The 21,504-nt window shown below is 34.5% G+C and overlaps 2 protein-coding genes across 2 annotated transcripts in view; one reads left to right on the top strand and one right to left on the bottom strand.

Moving 5' to 3' along the window:
- Positions 1–10,439, bottom strand: part of LOC110465344 (transmembrane 9 superfamily member 2-like) — a 25,197-nt gene extending 14,758 nt beyond the window's left edge. The window contains exons 1-5 of the mRNA XM_021521097.1: positions 10,187–10,439; positions 8,498–8,565; positions 7,185–7,278; positions 1,697–1,824; positions 1,087–1,216 (exon numbers count right to left, since the gene is read on the bottom strand). Coding sequence (XP_021376772.1) covers positions 1,087–1,216; positions 1,697–1,824; positions 7,185–7,278; positions 8,498–8,565; positions 10,187–10,336 — 570 coding nt within the window. The 5' untranslated portion in view covers positions 10,337–10,439. The remainder of the gene's footprint in view (positions 1–1,086; positions 1,217–1,696; positions 1,825–7,184; positions 7,279–8,497; positions 8,566–10,186) is intronic.
- Positions 10,440–17,021: 6,582 nt separating this feature from the next.
- On the top strand, positions 17,022–21,010 carry LOC110465275 (C-type lectin domain family 4 member K-like; the record flags this gene model as incomplete). Its single annotated transcript, XM_021520982.1, has 4 exons — positions 17,022–17,432; positions 18,161–18,258; positions 20,212–20,302; positions 20,808–21,010. Coding segments are annotated over exons 1-4 (741 nt in total), but the record flags the coding sequence as incomplete, so codon positions are not given.
- Between the last annotated feature and the right edge of the window lie 494 nt (positions 21,011–21,504).

Genomic DNA, 21,504 nt, shown 5'->3' with positions numbered 1-21,504 from the left:
CCCCACAGGCCCCTGGGGGCTTAGGACTAAACCGGCAACTGTTTTTGTTGACCTTTGTCCATGGAAGGTCCCAGCGAAATTTCATTGAAATTGGTTTAGGGGTTTTGGAGAAGAAGATTTTTGAAATTTTAGTCAATTTGACCCTTTTTGGCCCCGCCCCTCAGGCCCCTGGGGGCTTAGGACTAAACCGGCAACTATTTTGTTGACCTTTGTCCATGGAAGGTCCCTGCAAAATTTCATTGAAATTGGTTCAGGTGTTTTGAAGAAGAAGTCGAAAATGTAAATTGTTTACGGACGCACGACGGACGACGACGGACAAAAGGTGATCGCAATAGGTCACTTGAGACTTTGTCTCAGGTGACCTAAAAATGTAGGAGAAAATCTCCAGATAAAAAAATCAAATACTGAAATGAACAAAGGACAATAATTTCTGCAAAAATCTTTGAATCAAAATTCTTTTAAGGGAGACACAACTTCATATCATGATTATAATGAATACCAAGTTTCAAAGAGATCTGTTGAAAAATGTAAGAGGTGATTGCCTAACAAAAATCAAATACTGAAATAAACAAAGGTCAATAACTTTTGCAAAATATATCGAATCAAAATTCTTATAAGGAAGACACAACTTCATATCATGATTATAAAGTAAACCAAGTTTCAAAGAGATGGGTAGAAAAATGTAGGAGGAGATTACAGGACAAACAAAAGTTTACACCATACCATAATACTCCCGTCAAATTTGACAGGCGTATAAAAAGGAAAAGAAGTATAATACAATATATATTGTGCTATGTTTTATCCTCCACACATACAATACCTGTAAATATGATGAGTAAATCACAATTACTCTAAGGTAGGGAAGAGAACAGTGCGTTTACAACTTGAGAATATAACTGATCAAACAATGTTACTATTAATAAATGGAAATCTTAAGATGAATAATAAGATTTACCACATTTCATTTTATTAAAGATGTTATATTGTCCCTGTTCTTTGATATGAAAATCTGTAGGGTTAAAATTCTGCAAAATACAAAAATACAATATAACAAGACTGACAATGTGCCTGGGATACGAGACTTACATCCGTGACACAAGCGTCCTTCCTCTTGCCATCCTTAGTGACGTAGCATCCGATAGGGAATCCTCTGGAGCAGTACTTCTCATTCTGTTCTACATCGTAACACCAGGTGAGGGGCATGTTATCAACAATCCTGTCCACAGACAATTCAAATATTTCATTAAGTCTAACAGTCCATTAACACATTTACAACATATAAGGTTGTACAGAGCCAGACACTAGCAGCTACAAATGGTAGTATAAATGTAGTAGTACCAAGATAGACAACGGAGTAAATAATGAAAAATCATTGAAGAAATAGTAAGAAAAGACTTTCACATACAAGATATTCTAAACATGAAAGAGTTTGGTGTCACCTTAGGGACCATTCTATATTCAAAATGCTACTGCCCATTTACTAAAGATTTTCACATTAGGATGTCACTACCCAATCGTCAAAAGATGTTGTTTTTACAGGAAAAAGAATTCTAATGTTATTAAAAAAGATACGTTAGATTTAGATTACAACAAAATTGGTCTATATCATTAATTTTCAAGAGGAAACCTGTAGAAGAACTACTGAAAGTTAGATTTTGACCGACCAATTTACACATATTTGTTTCTTTAAGCTTACCAGTGGTGCTGGTAGTTGAGTGAAACACCCTTTTTCAGAAACTTCAGTTTGGCTAACGAATCCTTCTGGTTGGGCTGGTATGACCTTGTACAGGCCACCTGGCATTTGACATCTTTCATGTAGGTTGCCTGAAATACAGATTTTAACAATTTACATTTGAGAATTATACCTTGGAAACTATTATGCATATAATTATATATATAGGATTAGATCAAATTGCTCTATTCTGGAGTTCAATTTCGGCTCGGTCACCGAAGGTTGACTTTCAAAATTGCTAAAACTCTCAAAGTATCTGAAATACTGCGAATCCCAATATGACAAATTGTAAAAGATTGTACACTTTATTATTTTAGGAGGATTATTGCCAAGATGGCTCCACACACCAACACTAAAACAGTTGTATTTTCTATAAACTGATACATACCAATGGTGAAAATAAGACTTCATGAATATTATCATTAACCAAAATATCTTTTTTTAAAGTAAATGCGACAGCAATATACATAAAGTAGGATTGTTTTATGGGACTTAGTCCCATGGTGTAGAATGTTCTATCAATTTTACACATGTAGCGTTTTGAGATAAAGTGTTAGCAGACAGCTGATCCAAGTTGTTTATTAGTTGTTACTTACATTTGATAGCAAGTGATAAATGATACATGGAATTAATAAAAGAATAACAATTCATACAGCTGAGTTATACAGTACACTTCAGGTGATTTGGTACTGAAACCCCGCGCGGGCGACAGTCGTCGCGCAGGCGAAGGGGATTAAAGCCCCACCGAGAAATCACCTGAGCAAAGTCGCGGGGGGGCCGCCCACCCCGCGCGGATGAGCGTTGGGGATTAACTTGTCGATCGGCAGCTAACTATTGTACTGTATATTGAATAGCACTGACAGTCCAGGATGCCCGAATGGTATATTTATATGCTGTATGCACGTCTATTTCATGCAATACAATATAGTAGTAGAACGTGGTACGTCCGAAAAAATATCATTTACGTTTAAGTCAGATTATCGGGTGGAAATCGGTCGGAATAAAACAATTATGTAAGGTAACAATAACTAACGTCTCTGAGTAACACGAGGCTATCTTTCAGTTGTTTAAGCAGCACACGGTGTCTTGGATGGTCAGCTATTTGCACCAACCATTCTTGCTCTATTTCGTATTCGAAGTCAAAAGGTTGCATAAATTCACAAAAGAAAATCAGCTGCTTTCGACGACCTAGTTACAGGTGGCGCTGTTGATGTACATTACGTAATGCGATGTCAATCAGGTGAAGCCGAAATACTTTGACGAGTAACGGAGATGTGTAAAATTCTTCCATTTTCTTGTGTGTACACTTTGTTTGAAAGTTTATAGGGAAATATTACGAACCAGTAAACGAAACAAAATGTCTCGTCTCCAATTAGCGTAGTGATAGAGCCTTGTGTCCGGTTGGCCTTCCAACTTGACAGATGTTACAAAACAAACACGACACAGAATGATTTGGAGATATGCTTTCAACCCTAGAATTTAATATTTCGTCCAAATGTGACTGATTTTGACTAGTCCATATTCTAACAGAGGGTAAAAAGCGTTTGCAACACTACTGGTACCGGCGGCGGCGACCCTTGACCCACAGCAGTTAGCTAGCTGCCTGCTAACAGGGTGCAGGGTGTCTAAAGTTGTCAAGCATGGTTAGCTTTACCATTCTACTCCTTTGTTAATGTACTGGACATATTCATCTTTAATGTATAAACAGGAAACTGCACTTGAAAATTATAGAACAATCTGGAACAATTTTAATTATAACAGTAAGAAGAGTCCAAGCGCCGGTTATTGTTTTGGCTAGTAAAAAAGGACGTTAGTGTCTCAAATATTGGACAAGCCTACCTGATCATTTGATGAGGTGAACTGTGACCTTGCTACTGACAATTACGCAAGAAGTTGAAGAACAAATCTTGCTGCAATCTCATGTCTTAGTTTATTATTGTTATTTTCATCGTGCAGGCGCGTAGCTTTCTAGCTATATGCAAATGAGTACACATAATTTTGATGAGTAAAAACATATTTAATATACGTGTATTTCAAACCTTTCTTGCGTAAGTAAAGTAAAATTCTAACTTTTTTTCCAAAATTAAAATCAGAGACATAAATTACGTCTGCTTAAATCTAATCGCCAAATTTCAAGAAAACACGGGAATTTGATCCAGAGACCTTGAATTCAAAAACTTTCCTTTGGGAGGCCAACCCCCAGCTGGGCCTCGCACCCCCCACTACTTCCGCTACACTTATCATAAAAGCAATTAAGCAATTAACTTGAAACCATAGTTTCTCTCACCTGTGTTTAACACCTGCCAATCAAACTATTTTGATACAATGGAAAGTACCCTACCTGGACGGCAATACAACATACCCCCCACCCCCCTCCAAACAGGTGTGAAACTCTCGGTACCTGCTTTTCGCCTTGGGCTGTATATTTTGTACAGGAATGGCGATTTTAAAGAGAACTGCAATACAAGCATTTCTTATATGATACTAACAATACGTACTCGGTACGATAACTAGTTTCATTATTTATATAACCGAACTTTTTTTGAGAAGGCAATTAACACGGAAAATTAACCTGGTAAGAATTGCAACGGTCACTGGTCTACGATCAGAGTTGTACGATGTCTATATAAAGATCTAATTGTCCGTAACATAATTTTGAAAAAGAGTTTATGAAATATTCCAGAGATCGTTTTTCACTAATTTCTGTATTTAAAAAGTAGTCACTCACTTCTCTGGAAATGGTACACATATTGTTGAATTCTCGTTATTTTTAGAGGAATAGAAAATTTCACATACATCTGATTAACAGAAAGTAAAAATAGAACGTAGAACAACTTGGAACTCTTCTTCGTTTGAGAAATAACACAGTTTTCTTAGACTCTGTGCCTTAAGTTCATTTTTGTTTTTACTCCATTCTCTTATCGTTGATAGTTAGCAACTTAGATTGGGGAAATCTTACTGAAGCGACGAATTTCAATTTTGTGATATAGGTTCGATCTTGTTTACCCGTACTTTTTTTGTTTCCTGAAAAATACGTTAGAAATTATCTTATTTATTATAATACATATCTATTGTAATAGTCGAAATGAAATAAATGTACATTTATACAAATATGGTAATCGGATGCTGGTTATCACTTTTGTTGAGCACGTGTGAAGTTTTCGAAAGTAGTTTCCTAATTATATTCCATTTGTATTTGTAATTGTATATGTATTATTATTCTTAAACGGAAGAAATGAAGTTTATAGCATTTGGTTTGGAACGCTGGCATTGAAAGAAACGTGAGATCAACAGATAGATGCGGATTTGTCTACGGAATATACGGCGGCGGCATTTTATATTATTATAAACGTTTTTGTGTGAAATGACATTCGTTGGAATTTTATTAAGTATTGATAATACATAGTTTTAACACATATCAGGATCATTTTGACACTATACCAACGTATGAAAATGGATCACAACGTTAGTTTGAATTTTTATAAAAACATCGACAGATTCTGTGGATCAAATCTAAGGACCGGCATGGACTTAATGCGATTGTTTTTTTCTTCAAAAAGTATTATACATAGAAACAACATATATTTGTTAAAAGTACGAAAATATGACAAAAACTGAAATATTCTTGTAGGAATATGAGCAGAGCTGGTCTTACGATGATACTGTGTATGTACATGTATATATATATAATTTATACATGACCATCCGTGAAGGAATACGGTATATTAGACGAATTTAAATTGAAACCTAACAGTGTCAAAGGGACCATAATTAAAGAAATGCAATACAGTTAACTTTCAAAACGTAGTTGGTCTAAAACTTCTAAATTATATTCATATTTAATTCTGATTTTGTTTTATATGTAATTTTGTATTGCAATAGTTACACATGAAATCAAACGAATACTTGTTGTCTCCGATTGATACACACGGAATAAAATAAGATTAGGTAACTTGAAATTAGCGAGGTCCATGTTACAGGTAGGAGCAACCATATTAAACATTTATTTAAAGTGTAGACTTGTAAGGACCAATATTTGCATTCTGTTCATAATTTAATATAACCGTTTTTTTTATTTTTCATTTCTACAAACACACAAAAAAACACGAAAATTTGGGGAATTGAGTGGGCGGCACCTCGACGATACACACCATCTAATCAGTCGCATGATGCGGTGTATTGCGTAAGCTCCGCCCATTATGACAGGAGGGCTACTGTGCTGAGGTGTGATTGACGTTTCAGACCAACCAATAATTTTTGGTGATTTCACAGTGCAGGGACAGTCGGCTTGTCCGCCTCGGTAGATTTTTCAATAAACTTATGTTGATCAGTAAACTGTGATAACATTTTATACAATGCATACTAAACGGAGACACTTATAATGATGTGTTAATTAACGTACCGGTCCTTTTCAATTATAATCTAGATTGTTTAAAGGGGAAATCGTGTAATCTAGTCAAATTAACCGACACTTGCACATCATAAATGTTGCCCCAATGTTTATCACGTTACAAGGCAATGCTACTTTATATTAAGCATACATGGGTAATTTTAAATAGATCTGGTGGAACTCGTTTCTTTTTAAATATCCACTACAAGACGGGTTTTCCCCCCTAGTATGTGCTGGCATTTCTTTTCCGTTCGGGAAATTCAAGTTGCGCTTTCTGTTCGGTGTGCGGATTGTTACTGTGCATCTGTGGTACCGTAGACAGGAACAGCGGCCACAGCAGACACAAACATGGCCCAAAGTTTGAATAAAACTTAAACTAGTAATATACTGTATTTTCTCTGTCCAGACTTAATCCCCATCACCCATGAACGCGGGATAGTCGCGGAGGGCTTATCAATGTAAAGCCGGCGGATCTACCTTGATATAGCCGGCGTTTCTTCCGCGATCATCCCGCGGCTACGAGCGACAGGGATTAAAATTTGTCGCTCGGCGGGCGACTGAGTACCAAATCACCTGACGCGTACTGTAGAAGTATAAATCAAACATTGTTATTGGTCACTAATGACAGAAATCGGTGACGGGAAATTGTGTTTATATATGTGAATATTTGAGCATCAACTGGGCCGACATGATTGTGAAATAATGCATTGTCATGTATCAAACCTAAATGATAATGAGTTCACAATATATATCGCATTAATTGCTTAATCATCGATTTAACAATATATAAATTTATATCAGCTTTTAATCATTTGCCAAACCCTATTTTTATGTTTTCTAGCCTGTAAAAACTATCATCTCATAGCAATTCTGAAGTATATAAGGCTATAACCAATTTCTGAGAACCAATAATGAATTTACAAATGAAAATTCTTGCTCTATCTAACTTAAACATGTTATAACATGCAGTATGCTAAAATGTGTAATAGGATCTTTTCTCAAATATTTCAACCCAAGGAAACTTCAAACACATATAAGCCAATTCCTTTCATCAGGCCTTACATTGTAGGGCGATGGTCGGATTCTCTCCCCAAACACAACTTGTCCCAAGTTCTCAACGGGAGAATGTTCTTCATCTGTGGTACAGAAGTCAAAGCTGAAACAAACAAAAACAATCGTATTAGCTTCATCAATGCATAGGCCATGTGTATATATTAACATTTCTACCACAATACTCTGTGTTATTCCACTCTCAGATAATTGTATAAACATGCAGACTATTGAATGAATATGAGTTATACACCACACATGGTTTATGACCTTTCGTAGTTTTGATTGGTCGAGAAGATGAACCCTGACCAGACAATCTTTTTCACACGTTTTTTGCTGCTTGCTTTTTTGTTTACGTCTTCTGCTGTCAACATCCGGCAAATGTTTGTGACTTTTGTGAGGTTATGCGATGGGAAAAGGGGGTTATTAAGGCAATAACAAAAGAAAATTATGCTTAAATATTTGATCGCTAGTTTCAGGCAAAATTGCTAGAGACGCTCAATATTGTTTCAACGCCATACTGTCATGTGTCCAGGTGGTGAAACACAGAGACGTAATATATATGTATCACTACATATAACAAAATATGTGTATGCTATTCAAATCAGGAAATACTCCAGCTGTTTCCATCTGAGATTGTGGTAGAATCAGATCACATAACTCGTGGTTGTCGAGTATGGTATTTATTTCACTCTCGTTAGTTAATTTTCAAAAGTTACAGAAAGACACTCGTCTTTTGTAACTTTTGAAAATTAACTAACTGGAGTGAAATAAATACCATATTCAACAACCACTTGTTGTGTAACCTCTATATACATGACCTGAAGAACTGTTACGGTAATGTGCAGAATGGAACTTTAAAGAAAAGAAAAAAATGTTGTTTTTTTAATATTCCAGGAAAGTGGCATTGCACAAAAAGTGCTCAATACAATTTTATCATCTTTTTTTAATTTGTTTTCCAATTTTACAACCAAGCATCTCAGCCCCATCTAAAACCATCGAGAATTAAACGCAAAGTGACAGCAAGGCATTTTAACAACTTTATCTCAACGAAAACAGAAACACTCAGGAACTCTTTATTTCCCCGTGGACTATATAATAAACTGGAACCATCTTCAGGACGAACAAGTCCTTGTAAAATCTGTGGAGATTTTTAAATCTCGTCTCCACTCGGACTTAAAACCTCCATGCGCTCTCCCCTTCTGTTGATTATATGCCAGAAGTGGTCTTTCAACGTACTTATACAGATATCGATACAGACACAGAATGAGGCCAAACATGTAATTTCTTTTTCCTCCCAAATTTTTATGACTTCAGATACTTACGAATGGTATTCATATGGTACTATTGTTTCCACCGAGTTAAGTCTGTTAACAAAGATCTTTGCTCCAGTCTGAAAAAGTAATATATTTATTATAAATGTATAATAATTCAACAAGGACTGCTATAAATATTTTCTAAAACAATTTAATATACATGACGAACATTTCTTTAAGTATCATTCTGCTTTTTTAATACAGATATAAACAGTTTTAACAAAGGTTCTGTAATTTACATTTGATGAGACCATGAACTTTCATATATATGTGCTCGCAGGATTCAGGATATATATATAGTTTGGCAGAGAGCTTGTAAAAAAAAAAGTTTATATTGCTTAGAAATATGATTCATAACTAGCTCCTGTCACTTAGCCTAAACAGTCTAATCCTATACATATATACTTGATATAGTGTTGCGTTTTAGTAAACCTTCTATCATATATTCAAGTAGTCTAGTTTCCTCTGGCCCTGACACCAGACTTAGACATTTTGACAGATAGCTATAGATGTCTGGTGTAGGGCCATAGCGCACTACTCTATGAAAACGTGGAATTCTCCGAAACTGTTTGGTATTGGGAAGTGACTATAGTTAACAGAAAGATGCGATCTGGAAATCTTCTAAACAAGAAAAATATTTTCCGTTTTCGGTCCGGATCAGTAAGGTTTGTTGATTACTCACTCCCATGACCTACAAAATGATCATGACGTTCTCTCAGGTTGGAAATTTCGAATGATTGAAAACTGAGGCCCTACTGACAGAAACTAGCAGCTGTTGGTAATGAGAGCGGATTTGGATCAATAAATGATCCATTTATCGATATATACGAGGTATGTCTAGTGTAATAGTAGATTTTGATGTCACCACCTCAAAACTCACTGATTCCAAAAGTTGTCGGAACATTCCATGTTTTCATATGAGTACGCTCTGGCCCCACACTACACATCTATCTGTCAAAATGTAAGTCTGGTGTCGGGGCGAGAGAAAACTTGGGCTAATATTCAAGGAATTTAATAACCACAAATAAAACTTCTACACACAATTCAGTCTTAGCCGTTTGGCTCTTTTCATATCTTTAAAAATGTAGTTTTTGAAGTTCAATAAAAGTCTTTGCAACGTTAACTCCTTCAGTGATGAAGATCTAAAATTAAACCTCAACATCTATTATGGTTTTACATAGTTTGTTGTTACACAGGAGTCTGACGTTTAATCAATATAAGTATAACAGTCTATATATATAAAAAAAAAAAGTATTTTTTTCTTATAGACAGTTACTGTACTGGTACAGTATACTTATACTGATTAAACGTCAGACTCCTGTGTTTTCTAACATTTCTTGTTGGACAAAAACATAATTCTAATTTCGTTTCTCTGATGTTGGGTATTAATGTGAATTAAATATTCAAAAAAAGTTCATACCCCAGTGCCTCATTTTTACTACATGTATATTAATGGTTACGTAGACAACGTGCGTGTGGTTACTGTATGCATCATCGCTGTTAATGATTACTGGAATGGGACCGAAATACCTTTCTGCTTAGCTTTCAACATAAACCGACATACATAAACTCTACTTTTCATGCACTGCATATCAACTGCATACACGTATGTACTTTACACATCGTGATAATTTCCCTGAATTGCAACCCATGCTAGTATTAGCAACGTTATTCATGAACAGAAATGTCAAAATTTACCTGGCAATTTTCTGACTTTTGCTTGCAGTAAGTTACTGGTGCCAATCCTGGAAGGTAAAAGGCGGAAGAAAGGGAAACTATTCCCAATAAAATGGATAGCGTCCTCATCATGTTGTGTGGTAATGTCTTCGTCGACTTCAGACGTGTCATCTGATCTATGCCTAACAAGTATTATTTTGCCCGGAGGAAACCTCAGACTTACACGCAACGTAAAAATGGCCGCTTTATATCCGGTACCTCTTGTTTATCACCGTTAGATTCAGAGAAAACATCCGAGAATGTACGAATGAGATCTCCACGTCACAGGTAACAACTTGCATGCAAGTCTTCAGGGGAGATAACTATATATATATTGGGTTGTACCACTAAAATGCTTACCCGTTGTAACTGTTACCTTATTGTTTTGTTCTTTGACACATACAGTACCGTGTCTCATTACATTATTTTCCATTGGATTCTATGATTTACTTTACCCCAGTAAATACCTAGCTAGGATACACGAGACAAACAGATTTATTTAGTGTCGTATATGTTAAACAATAAACATTAGCTCTGTAGAGCTATGTTCACGACAAAACATGAATAAATATGAATAAAATACATTGGAAAATTAAAAACAAATAAAATATCACAGCATGCATTTTAAGGATGTACATTGATTTTTGGAAAAAGGAGATAATGGCATACACCGTAATTCATTTTACCCAGAAAGGCGATTTTAGTTACCCCTACCATATGTGATGTGATATCCTGTATATTATATAATTATGCAGACGACAAGACTGTCAGTGACTCAAATAAAGACCCAGATGATTTAAAACGAAATATTGAAAATGACTGTCAAAATTTAATAGACTGGTTTAAATTAAACCAGATGAAAGCAAACCCTGATTAATTCCAGGCCATTTGTATAGGGTAGATGCTATACAGTCTTTTAGTGTTGGGGAAACAGATATTGTTCCTGACGGTGTTGTCAATCTGTTAGGTGTGAACTTTGACTCATTTTTAAACTTTGAAGCTCATATCTCTGAAATTTGAAGGAAAGCCTTAGAGCAATTGTTTATTTTAAAACGAATTGAAAGTTTTGTGACAAAACAAGGTAGACTTGTAATTTATAATTCTTTTATTGTTTTAAATTTTAACTACTGTCCTTTAGTCTGGCACTCTTGTTCCATTAAGAGTGTATACATAATGACCACAACGCGTCCTTCAGACACTTACTCAGTATTACCAACAGCGATAAGCTACGTGCAAGGCGTCTGAAGGTATGGATTGTGAGGTTTAAAATATAAACAAAATGTCTCCTGAATATATTCGAAACCTTATCAATATTAAGATGTCTAATTATGACTTCGTGCAAGAAAATACTGCAGAGGTGCCCAGAGTCAACACTGTAAAGTATGGACAAAAACATTTGCTTTTGAGGCCGCCCGGGTATGGAACAGTCTCCCCAATGGATTCCGAAAAGTTGAAAACTTCACAGAGTTCAAGAGGCTGGTCCATTCCTGGGATGGCCCAATCTACCTTTGCAATATCTGTAAAGAGTGATTCTTCATATTGTGCCCTGGTTACCTCTGCCACCTGACATTTTGAATTGTATATACAATTGTTGTTTTATTTCATTTCATATATGCATTAATCATATTCTATATTTTTGCAGCATCTTATTCTTTTTTTAATTCCATTCATTCTAAAATAAAAAAAAAAATCACACTATATTAGTGTATATTCTGTCAATATATGACTTTGCTATAATATCATTGTATGTTTATTCCACTTGATAGTGTCTTAATCAAAAGTCCTAAGTAATTCTACTATTACTACTACTACTACTACTACTACTACTACTACTACTACTATTCTACTATTAACTATGTCTTTTATTAACTTACTAGTAATCTTAATAATACTTATCCGTGATCACATTTATTTCTTTTCATATTAACACTATTTTATATATAAGAAACTTGGGATATGATACTTTCTTTTTTTGTGATAATTATTGCTTTTTATTAATGTAATGTGATTATCTCCCTTTACTTATAATACAATGTGCTATTGTTTTTTTACATGTTTGTCGCAATAATAGCTCTCAAGAGCTAATGTTCTTTGTTTACATGTATGCGACTTTAAATAAGTTTCTTGTATCTTGTATGGTGTTAATCAGTGCTTCCGTTAGTGATATTGATAAAATCAAATTTGTCCATGTCAAAACGGTTACTTTATATGTCTCTGTTTGACGTCATTTCCCTAAGACAATGTTAAATAGTTTGCCTTTCAAATGTTTAAGCCAATTGATTTAACATGGTAAAGGTTTTAAGAAACATATGTATTTATATAAATATATTTACAACTCTGCCGTTAAATCTATTCTTAGTTACATTTAATCTTGACCTCGGTTTCAAGAGCTTCTTAGAAAGACCGCTGGGAGTAATTTTAATGGGGGACATTGTGAACAATTTATCCTTGTACACAGCATCAATGTTATTAATTATTTAATGTAGTTGTACAACATCTGCTCGTTTCCTCCAATATTGAAGACTTGATAAAGCTTCGGGTATTTTTATTGATCATAAACTGATACAGTTCATAGATACACCATGTACATTAAACTTAATTACAACAAATATTTCCAAGCCATTCCATTAATACAACATTTAATTATCTACTTCAAAGCAATATGTTTGCGCGATGACCAAATTTTCCTTAATTGCACAATTCCATCGAATTTTCAGATGATAGAAATATTTATTTAAGGACAGATGGATTTATTTGGTAATATATCTGATTTTCAGATCGTTATACAAGGGGCATTTTAAAATGAAATGATATTCGTCCTCGATGTCATTAAGACAGAGGGCAAGTTCCAAGCTGACGTGGAACATTTCTGTGTCTGCCTGATTCGATAAGAAAACAATGTGAAGATAAACGTAATCTAACAATAGTTTCTTTTTATGATTAGCAGGAATTGGTTTTGAAAGATAAGTTTGCAATGCTAAGTGATCTACAACATGCCTGTATAAAACACATTTTGGCGACGAAACAAATACAAATCTCACACTCTTGCCTGAAATTGTCTAACAAACGTTGTGTTACAGTATATATATAATTGTTTACATTCATAATATGGTAGGAAACCCAAAAGTCCATCATACCTAATGAGCCGAGCTCGTGTTTGACTTTTGCAACCCAGTATTAAAAATTTGGATTAGCATGATATTCCAATTTTATTGGAAAAACCCCCAGATATTTTTCCACCAACATGGGTGCTTGATTTAATATGACAATTCAATGATTTTATCACCAAAACGATTTTACCACGGATGCCAAGCTATTTTATACCATAATTTACATCTGTCAATATTATCGAACGCCTTTTGTTAGTCTAAAAAGTAACAATAGTTTTTAATTGAAAAAACTGAGAAAGCTTCCACTCTTACATTTCAATAAAATATGAGTTCCTGTAAATAACTTTTGTTGTATACAGGTTGAAACTATTCAATCGCTAAATACATCATTCAACCATTATTTTCAGTCATTATACTTAATTTTACAATTGTATTAATTGTCTTATATATTATGTTTATTTAAAATATGTATTTCATATAACTCTTCATGTTTGGGGCAACGGGACCCCCCCTCCATATTGTACAAAAATCTAATTGTATCTTCCCAATGTCGGGGGTTGTATGGAACCTCCATACTTCACTACTGCTATTACCCGCCACACTTCCTATAAAGTGTCTTTATAGTGCGAATAATGCTCTCCTGCACTGTGATGCTTACTGTTTTTTAGATGAGTTTAAGTTTTTTTGTAATGGTTTTATTTTTCCAAGTTTTTCATTACATATACATAAACAGGACATTCACGCATTCTCACATATACACACACGGACATGAATTTAGCATTATCACAATCAATTTCATTGTCATCAACATATCATCGTCAACATATCATCATCATCATTCATCTTTATCATCTTCATCATCCTCTTTCATATATAATTATTCGATCATTGCCATAATCCATCATCATCCAAAATCTTCAATCATCATTTCATATGTATCATCATCAACATACACTTATCATCCTCAGATGAGTTAAAGTTACCGTTATAGTTTAACAACAAGCAAAAGCTATCTACATTTGCAAGCAATGTACCATTAAAATACCATTTTTCATCCTTTGACATTCTACCTGATTTACGGAACACCATACTTTTGGTTGTAGAGACACTGAAGGTAACCGTCAGAAACCACTTTTCAGTATAATTTTTAAGTTTTTGAAGCATTGACTGTAAATCATGTATACTTTTGGAAAACAAAACCATATCATCTGTGTGCATTAATAAAAATAGGGACAAGTCTTGTAATTCAAGTGGATGTACACCGGCCCGTAAAAATTCAGTTTCACAGTCGTTAACAAACATGCTAAACAAGATTGGGGAGGTTATCTACCATGGTACAATCATGACGATGATGATGACGATGACTATTTAATTGACGGTGGAAGTGATGATGAAGAAGACAAAGATGATGATGATGATGTTGATGATGATGATGATGTAATGATGATGATGATGATGATGATGATGATGATGATATGATGATGATGATGATGATGATTTTAAAAGTATTTGTAGAATTTTTAGTTACAACAATTTTACAATGAACGCATTTACTAATTAGGTATTTTTTTTTTTTTTCAATTTTAATTAATCATAAAAACAACGTAAATAGAAAGTGCGTGTCCTACATTTACCAGAGAATACCCAATGACAATGAAGATGTAAGTCCTACTGGCAGCGGCGACCGTTACAGAAGCCCCTACACAACCCCCGTACGTAGTTTTAGATGATGTTAATTAAAGTCACTCTGCTGTTTGTAACGACATAATAAAACTATACACCAACTTTCATCGAATCGGTCAGAACTTGATCTTAATCTTGGATATGCTCATCTCCGTATGTTCACCAATACTCAAATGAAATTTTAATTGGAATCCGCCTTGTAGTTTCCGTAAAATGTTGCGTCACCTTTCGACAATCAGAGGCCACGGTTGCGCAACTCCAACCAAAAACGCTTCGTATACATTTAGACACGCAGCCAAATACTCAAGGGAAGTTTCATGGGAATCTACCTCTTAGAAAAAACGTGGTAAACCAATTTGTCCCAAAACCTCGTTTTGATTACATGTATCATAACAGACCTAATGTAACCTTACCTTTATGGAGCACCTATCTTATCCTCCTTGTACTTTTTGCAATTGATCAGCGTTCGTCGACATTAAATACTTGAGGTGGATCAATCTACATAAGCAAATAAATACATTTAAAACAATAAAACAAATGTAACTAACTCTTTAAGCTATTTTATTTATTGTCTATACAAAGTATAATTATTTGATCAAAATAAAAACAAAATTGCTACTTTTTTACAATGTATACATGTTTATTGTATGATGCTAAATAATAGTTGCTTATGGTGAAATATAATCTCTGTCAGGGTGTTTGATATTGAATGTAAAGGCAAATACAGCATCTCTTTCGGTAATTGATATTTTATGTGAATTATATGTCATTTTTAAATACACGAGCTTCCGTGCTGTTAAGGTTCACCGAACCCCCTAAAAGAGGTAATTTCAACCCCAGGGCAAGTCATACTCAAATATTCTTATCACAACTCGGAATATATATATATGTAATCTAAATACATTGAACTTGTACATGAGCTATTAAAAAGATATATAACCAGGTCAACGAAGTCAAAAATACGGCATTAAGGCTGATGTAATGATAAAAGTTGCTCACCAGATTTATAACATGTCAATCTCCTAAGTGACCCAACTGAATGTTACGAAATGACATGTTGTTTGAAGATCATTTATATACCTAGGCATACCGGCCTCACAAGAAGATGTTTTGTTGGTATGGGAATGTACAAAAATAATAGTAAAACGTCCGCGTAACATATTGTACCGGTATATATATGTAAACCATAGACATTTGGCCATAAATACAACTTAAACTTCATATAAAGTGTCCTTTCTTAACAATCAATGTTATAATAAAAGATCTAGACTTGTTGTAAACATTATCGTACTTTTCAGCTTCAATGTTTATAACATGTCTAGCGCATTCATATGATCACATAATGTTATCAAATGGCACATCATTTTAAGTTCATTTATCGATCGAGGTAACTTAGCCATTGTTTTCTTATTTAAAATTTGCTAAAATGTATTACCAGGAGATTTTCGTAAGATTTTCGTGGTTTCGTATGGCAGCATCTATCTTTATTTGTGGTCGGAATTCCTTTCAACAGCTAGTAGAAGAGAAATAAAGCTCCGCATGACTTAGGCATATAAATAAACTTCAGTTGGGTTGTAAAAGAGATTGACAAGTTATAAGTGCAGTGAGGTATTTTTATGAAAACATCAGCCTTAATGCCTTTTTTTGAGTACGTTAACCTGGCTATGTAATTTTTGTATGGTCAATTTACAAGTTCAATATATACAAATAACATATGTGAGTTCCGATTTGTAATTGAGGTCTTTGGACATGACTAACCAGGGGGTTGGAATTTTAGTTGACTACGTCATCTTTTAGGGGGCTTGTTGAACCTTAAACACTACACTTAATTATATATCTTCATGAACATCCATAACAACACAAGTGAATTTACAGCACTTAGTGTTGTTAACAATATTTAATTGGTACGGATAGAAATATCAGATGTCAAAACTAAAAGTGAACTTTCCAAATGACAGGAAATGTACACTTATACAAGCAGAGATAGGTTATAAAAACAAGTATAGGCATTTACATACATAGCATCCGCTGGCTATCATACAACGAACATAGACGTATTATCAAACGGCAATACCCAAATGACACTATGCAGCAGAATATAATTCTGGTAATAGTTTTAGCATGGTTTTCTACACAAGTAACATCAAAGTCTGTTACAGACCACGCCGACAATGATAATTTAGCGAAACTGGAAATGAAAACATTTGAACTGGAGTCAAAAATTGCCGGAGTGAAAACGGAGGTTTGTGCATTGGAGGCGAAAATGAAAGAAAAGAAGGAAACAGTTCAAAATCAGCTTGAAATAGTGAAAGCTGATGTGACCAACATCATGACACTTGTTGAAGGCCACAACGGTGTCCAGGCCGCTCTGCGAGAGGACATTGATAACCTGGTTCAGCGTCTAGACAACCAGCTATCAACTCCTGGGAGTACAGGTTTTGTATTCATTAAACTAACCCAACTGATGTATTAATTAAGACAAATTCTAATCTAAGATTTTGTTATTATAGCTAGACTAATGATTATATTTAACATGCACAGATAGTTAAATAAATAAAGGGCATTTATAAGGAAAAGGGCGCTCGTTAACTATAAACTCCTTTTATATAAATGTATTCTTGCCGATGTGGAAATGTGTCCGATAATGCTGCAATATATATATCAAGTATGTTAATTCAATCATGCATGATATCATCATGCTGATATTATAATGTTAAAGTGAAAGAAAAACTATTAAATCTGCGGAAATTCACATTTTTATATACAGTGACATGCAGACGTCTTTCACCTTACGTAATTTTCCTGTTTGACTACGTTAATTTACTTTTACAAAATTCGTTCTCCTGATTTTGTTTTCCATCCTATTGCAATTTTGCACTAGTCCAGCGTATCTTATGGTGATTTATATATTAGTATCAATGTATCAGATTTTTAACATTGAATGATAAAATGTCTTACAAACATTTTAATTCAAATTTTATGTTGTGTGCAAAGAGATGAAAAGTGGTTCCTCAATAACGTTTTTTTGGGGACAAGGGAAATTACAAACATTACTTAACATGCAATGGGAAAATGACGTTATGTGATAGATTCATGACAATTCATTGAGTAGTTTATCCCTCACATACAATGTACATCTTATTTCTTTATTTTACAATATTAGTGCCTACTGATCACGACGTGTGTCCGGACGGCTGGGTAAAGTACGATCGATACTGCCTTTACTTCGCCCTTGACCCTGTAACCTGGAATGTAGCTAAGGTATCTATTAACAGGCGAGGTATTAGAATGTATAAAGCAGAAGGACGTACGTTATCTTCATTTCCCAAAAATATCAATATTCATAATTACCTTGATAATGAAGTGTTCTTTCGAAAATATTGTTTAGTTCACTCGTTAGAGGGTCCCAAACGATTTCCTTTTAAACGAATAGTTTTGACTTGGAGATTATAATTCTCTCATATATACTAAATATATGTTTGTTCTTTTCGACATTCAGATTATTTTTGTGATATATGTATGGCAAATATTCAAAATAAATCATCATGTTGAGGAATCAAGTAGGGAAAAAGCAAAATAAAAAAATCTTTACTTTGAGTAGGCGCATCAGAGATATGCTTAAGATGATACCTTTTGTTCATATCATTGGAGATGTTTTCAAAGTTATTGCCCCAAAAATATTTTTTGTTCATAGAATAGTTTTTATATCATAATGTAATATTTTACTATCATTGTTTAATGTTTAGACTTTCTAAAATAATTGGTTGTTTTATATGCACTTGGGTTTGCCTAAATGAGCCATCCTCGATACTCCAGGGATTACGCTCACTTACGCTCTCTGCAACCCTCGAATATGTCATAGCAAAATTGAAGGCTCAGTGTGCGCCACCTTGTTGATGATACGAGAAGACTAGTTTGATCGTTTGATGTACATTAAAAGAATGGGGTCACCTGCCCGACCATGTGGGTTTTCTTCGGGTTATGACATTTTCGAATAACAAAAGATGCCGCTTAGGAATTCGAGGTGATAAGTTCACTTGGGAACCAATTGAAGAATAAATTATCTGCAATTGACAAAATTGTAAATCTGTAACAAAACGTAACAACGGTTTTTACTGACACTTTTATTTTTACTTGTTATTCTATATACGTTTCGGAACAATTTTGACATGGATATTCATTTGTTTGATATAAGAACCGCTGATGACTCCTAGGTGGACGAATTGCCATATTGTGCTGTAAAACAACAAGCTAATATTTCAAATCAGTTCATCTTTGCCTTTTATTTCTAATGATTATGATACCGACTGATCTATCAGAATCAAAGATATGCTCAAACCTACATACCCTTACCTTATTTCATGATATTTTAAATATTTCGATAGTGGTTTTAAAATGCTCAACTTTCGCAATGCCTATTACTTTTAATTTGAAGTGGATGTGTAGTTTTGCAGTATGTAAATTGCTGAGTTTACATTTACAATGTATTTTTTAACTCCTATTTAAAATTGTAATTCAACGGCAAAATGACCAATAAGTGCGCTCGGCGTTATTAACAACGCAGTATAAAAAGTATTCTTATTCCGTGGAAATACTGTACCCAAACTTGAAACAATTATGTCTGTATTTGAACCGGTCCCCGCAGCAGATCGTTCAATGTGTATCTGTTAGGTATTGTCTTTTTGTCGTTTGCACCTGGTGTTTGAATTCATTTCTGTGTGGCTATCTGTCTCTATGTGAGACATTGGTTTCTCTTACCCTGGTCAGATTTATCCTTACTTTTACCGGTGTGAGATTTCCTTACTTTTACCGGTGAGTGTTTTGTTCAAATTCTTGGTCACTCTGCCGTCGATTGACGTTAAAATATTCAAAGTGAGGCGGAATTACATTGACCTTTCGGGGTCATGCTATTGTTCGTGACGTCAAGTATAATATATTTTATGACGTGTCAGGGTCAGTCGGGGTCATCGACGTCATTAACAATGGGCATCCGGGCTTCATATGCAATTTGCGGACGGTATATCGTGGGTTTACAGTCGCAAATTATTTTGATTGACAAATAAAATGTCGTGTTACATCTCAAATTAATTAGAATGCTATTTTATTTCTCGACGAAAGTTCATTAGCTAAGTGGGAAGGTTATTTATGTAACTCTCCAAAAAATAGGATTCGTGTGTCTTGCTTTCGGCACTAAATGTTATATTTACCTTACAGAGTCGATGTCAGAGTGATGATGCCCATCTACTTGAGGTTGACACAGAGGAAATGAACACATTCTTGAAGATCCGACTACGGCGTTCTGCAGGCAAGTACCTAAAGCAGGAACCTTCTTATCTTTCTAACGCATGCACAACTTCTGTTTGTTAGTTTTCACACAAGCAAGAGAAAAATACAACCTCATAAACAAGATGCAACATAAACAGATAAAGTTAATATTTATCTCAATATCTATTCAATTTCTATACATTTTATTGTTAACGGACAAATGGATTGGGCAACAGGCTTAGCCTATTTAAGCCCTTTCCAAACATAGATACAGACAGTGGTACAAGCATAGACATAGACATTAGAACACATACAAACACATATAAACAAGTTGTTTTTATCAAATTAATAATCAAATTAGGGGAAACAATTACTAATACTCATTTTTATTATAATTGAATCTAATGGTTTAAATTCTAAACTTTTATTTTGATATTGAAAAAGCATATATATATATATATATATATATATACATATTATAAATCTATTATTAATTCACATGTTTGCATTGTGACTAACCCCCATTTTGAACAATTGGTTTGAAGGATTTGGCCATTTTGTGGGAGGACTAATCTTTGGCCGACAATCCTGGATATGGGACTACACGAATACCGAATTTGTTTATACCGACTGGGGGCCGAACCAGCCAAGTAGAGGGAGAGACTCGCACTGCCTGGTAATCTGCTCTGGGGCTAGTTGTCAGTGGGATGACCTCAGCTGTGACTATGATAGGTTTTATATTTGTCAGGTAAGAATTACTTACTTGGACCTTAGCACTGCTGTATGATGCAGTATAAAATAGTTGTGGCATACCGTCTCTGTCACCAATTTTTAAAGGTCAATCACCCGTGTGTGTACTACGTTCATATTTCAAGACAACAAATTCATATAGTCTGCTAGTGGATTTTGTTAGCCCCCCCTCCCCCCTCTCCCCCTAGGTCTGCTGTATGACTACGAGAATCTCTTTTAAGTAGTGGTATGTTTAAAAATTTACACATTAAACAAATTATTAAATTTGATATCAACCAGTTCATTTTTTTTTTTTTTTAAACAAAAGGTTCCACGCACCTCTTTGCTATTTCAACCAACTTGTATAACATAATTGTTGGCCCTTATCATCAACGTTGAGTAAACAGCTGTATGACGTGGTGAAATTCACCTTTTCGCATATTGTATCTGTACCAAATTTTAATGCTGCAGTCACCAGAGTGTGTAACGTTTATCTTAGTGTTAATAGTAGAT

Source organism: Mizuhopecten yessoensis, unplaced genomic scaffold (assembly GCF_002113885.1).
Source record: "Mizuhopecten yessoensis strain PY_sf001 unplaced genomic scaffold, ASM211388v2 scaffold11069, whole genome shotgun sequence".
Lineage (NCBI taxonomy): Eukaryota > Metazoa > Mollusca > Bivalvia > Pectinida > Pectinidae > Mizuhopecten > Mizuhopecten yessoensis.
This window is presented reverse-complemented; position numbering and strand designations above follow the sequence as displayed.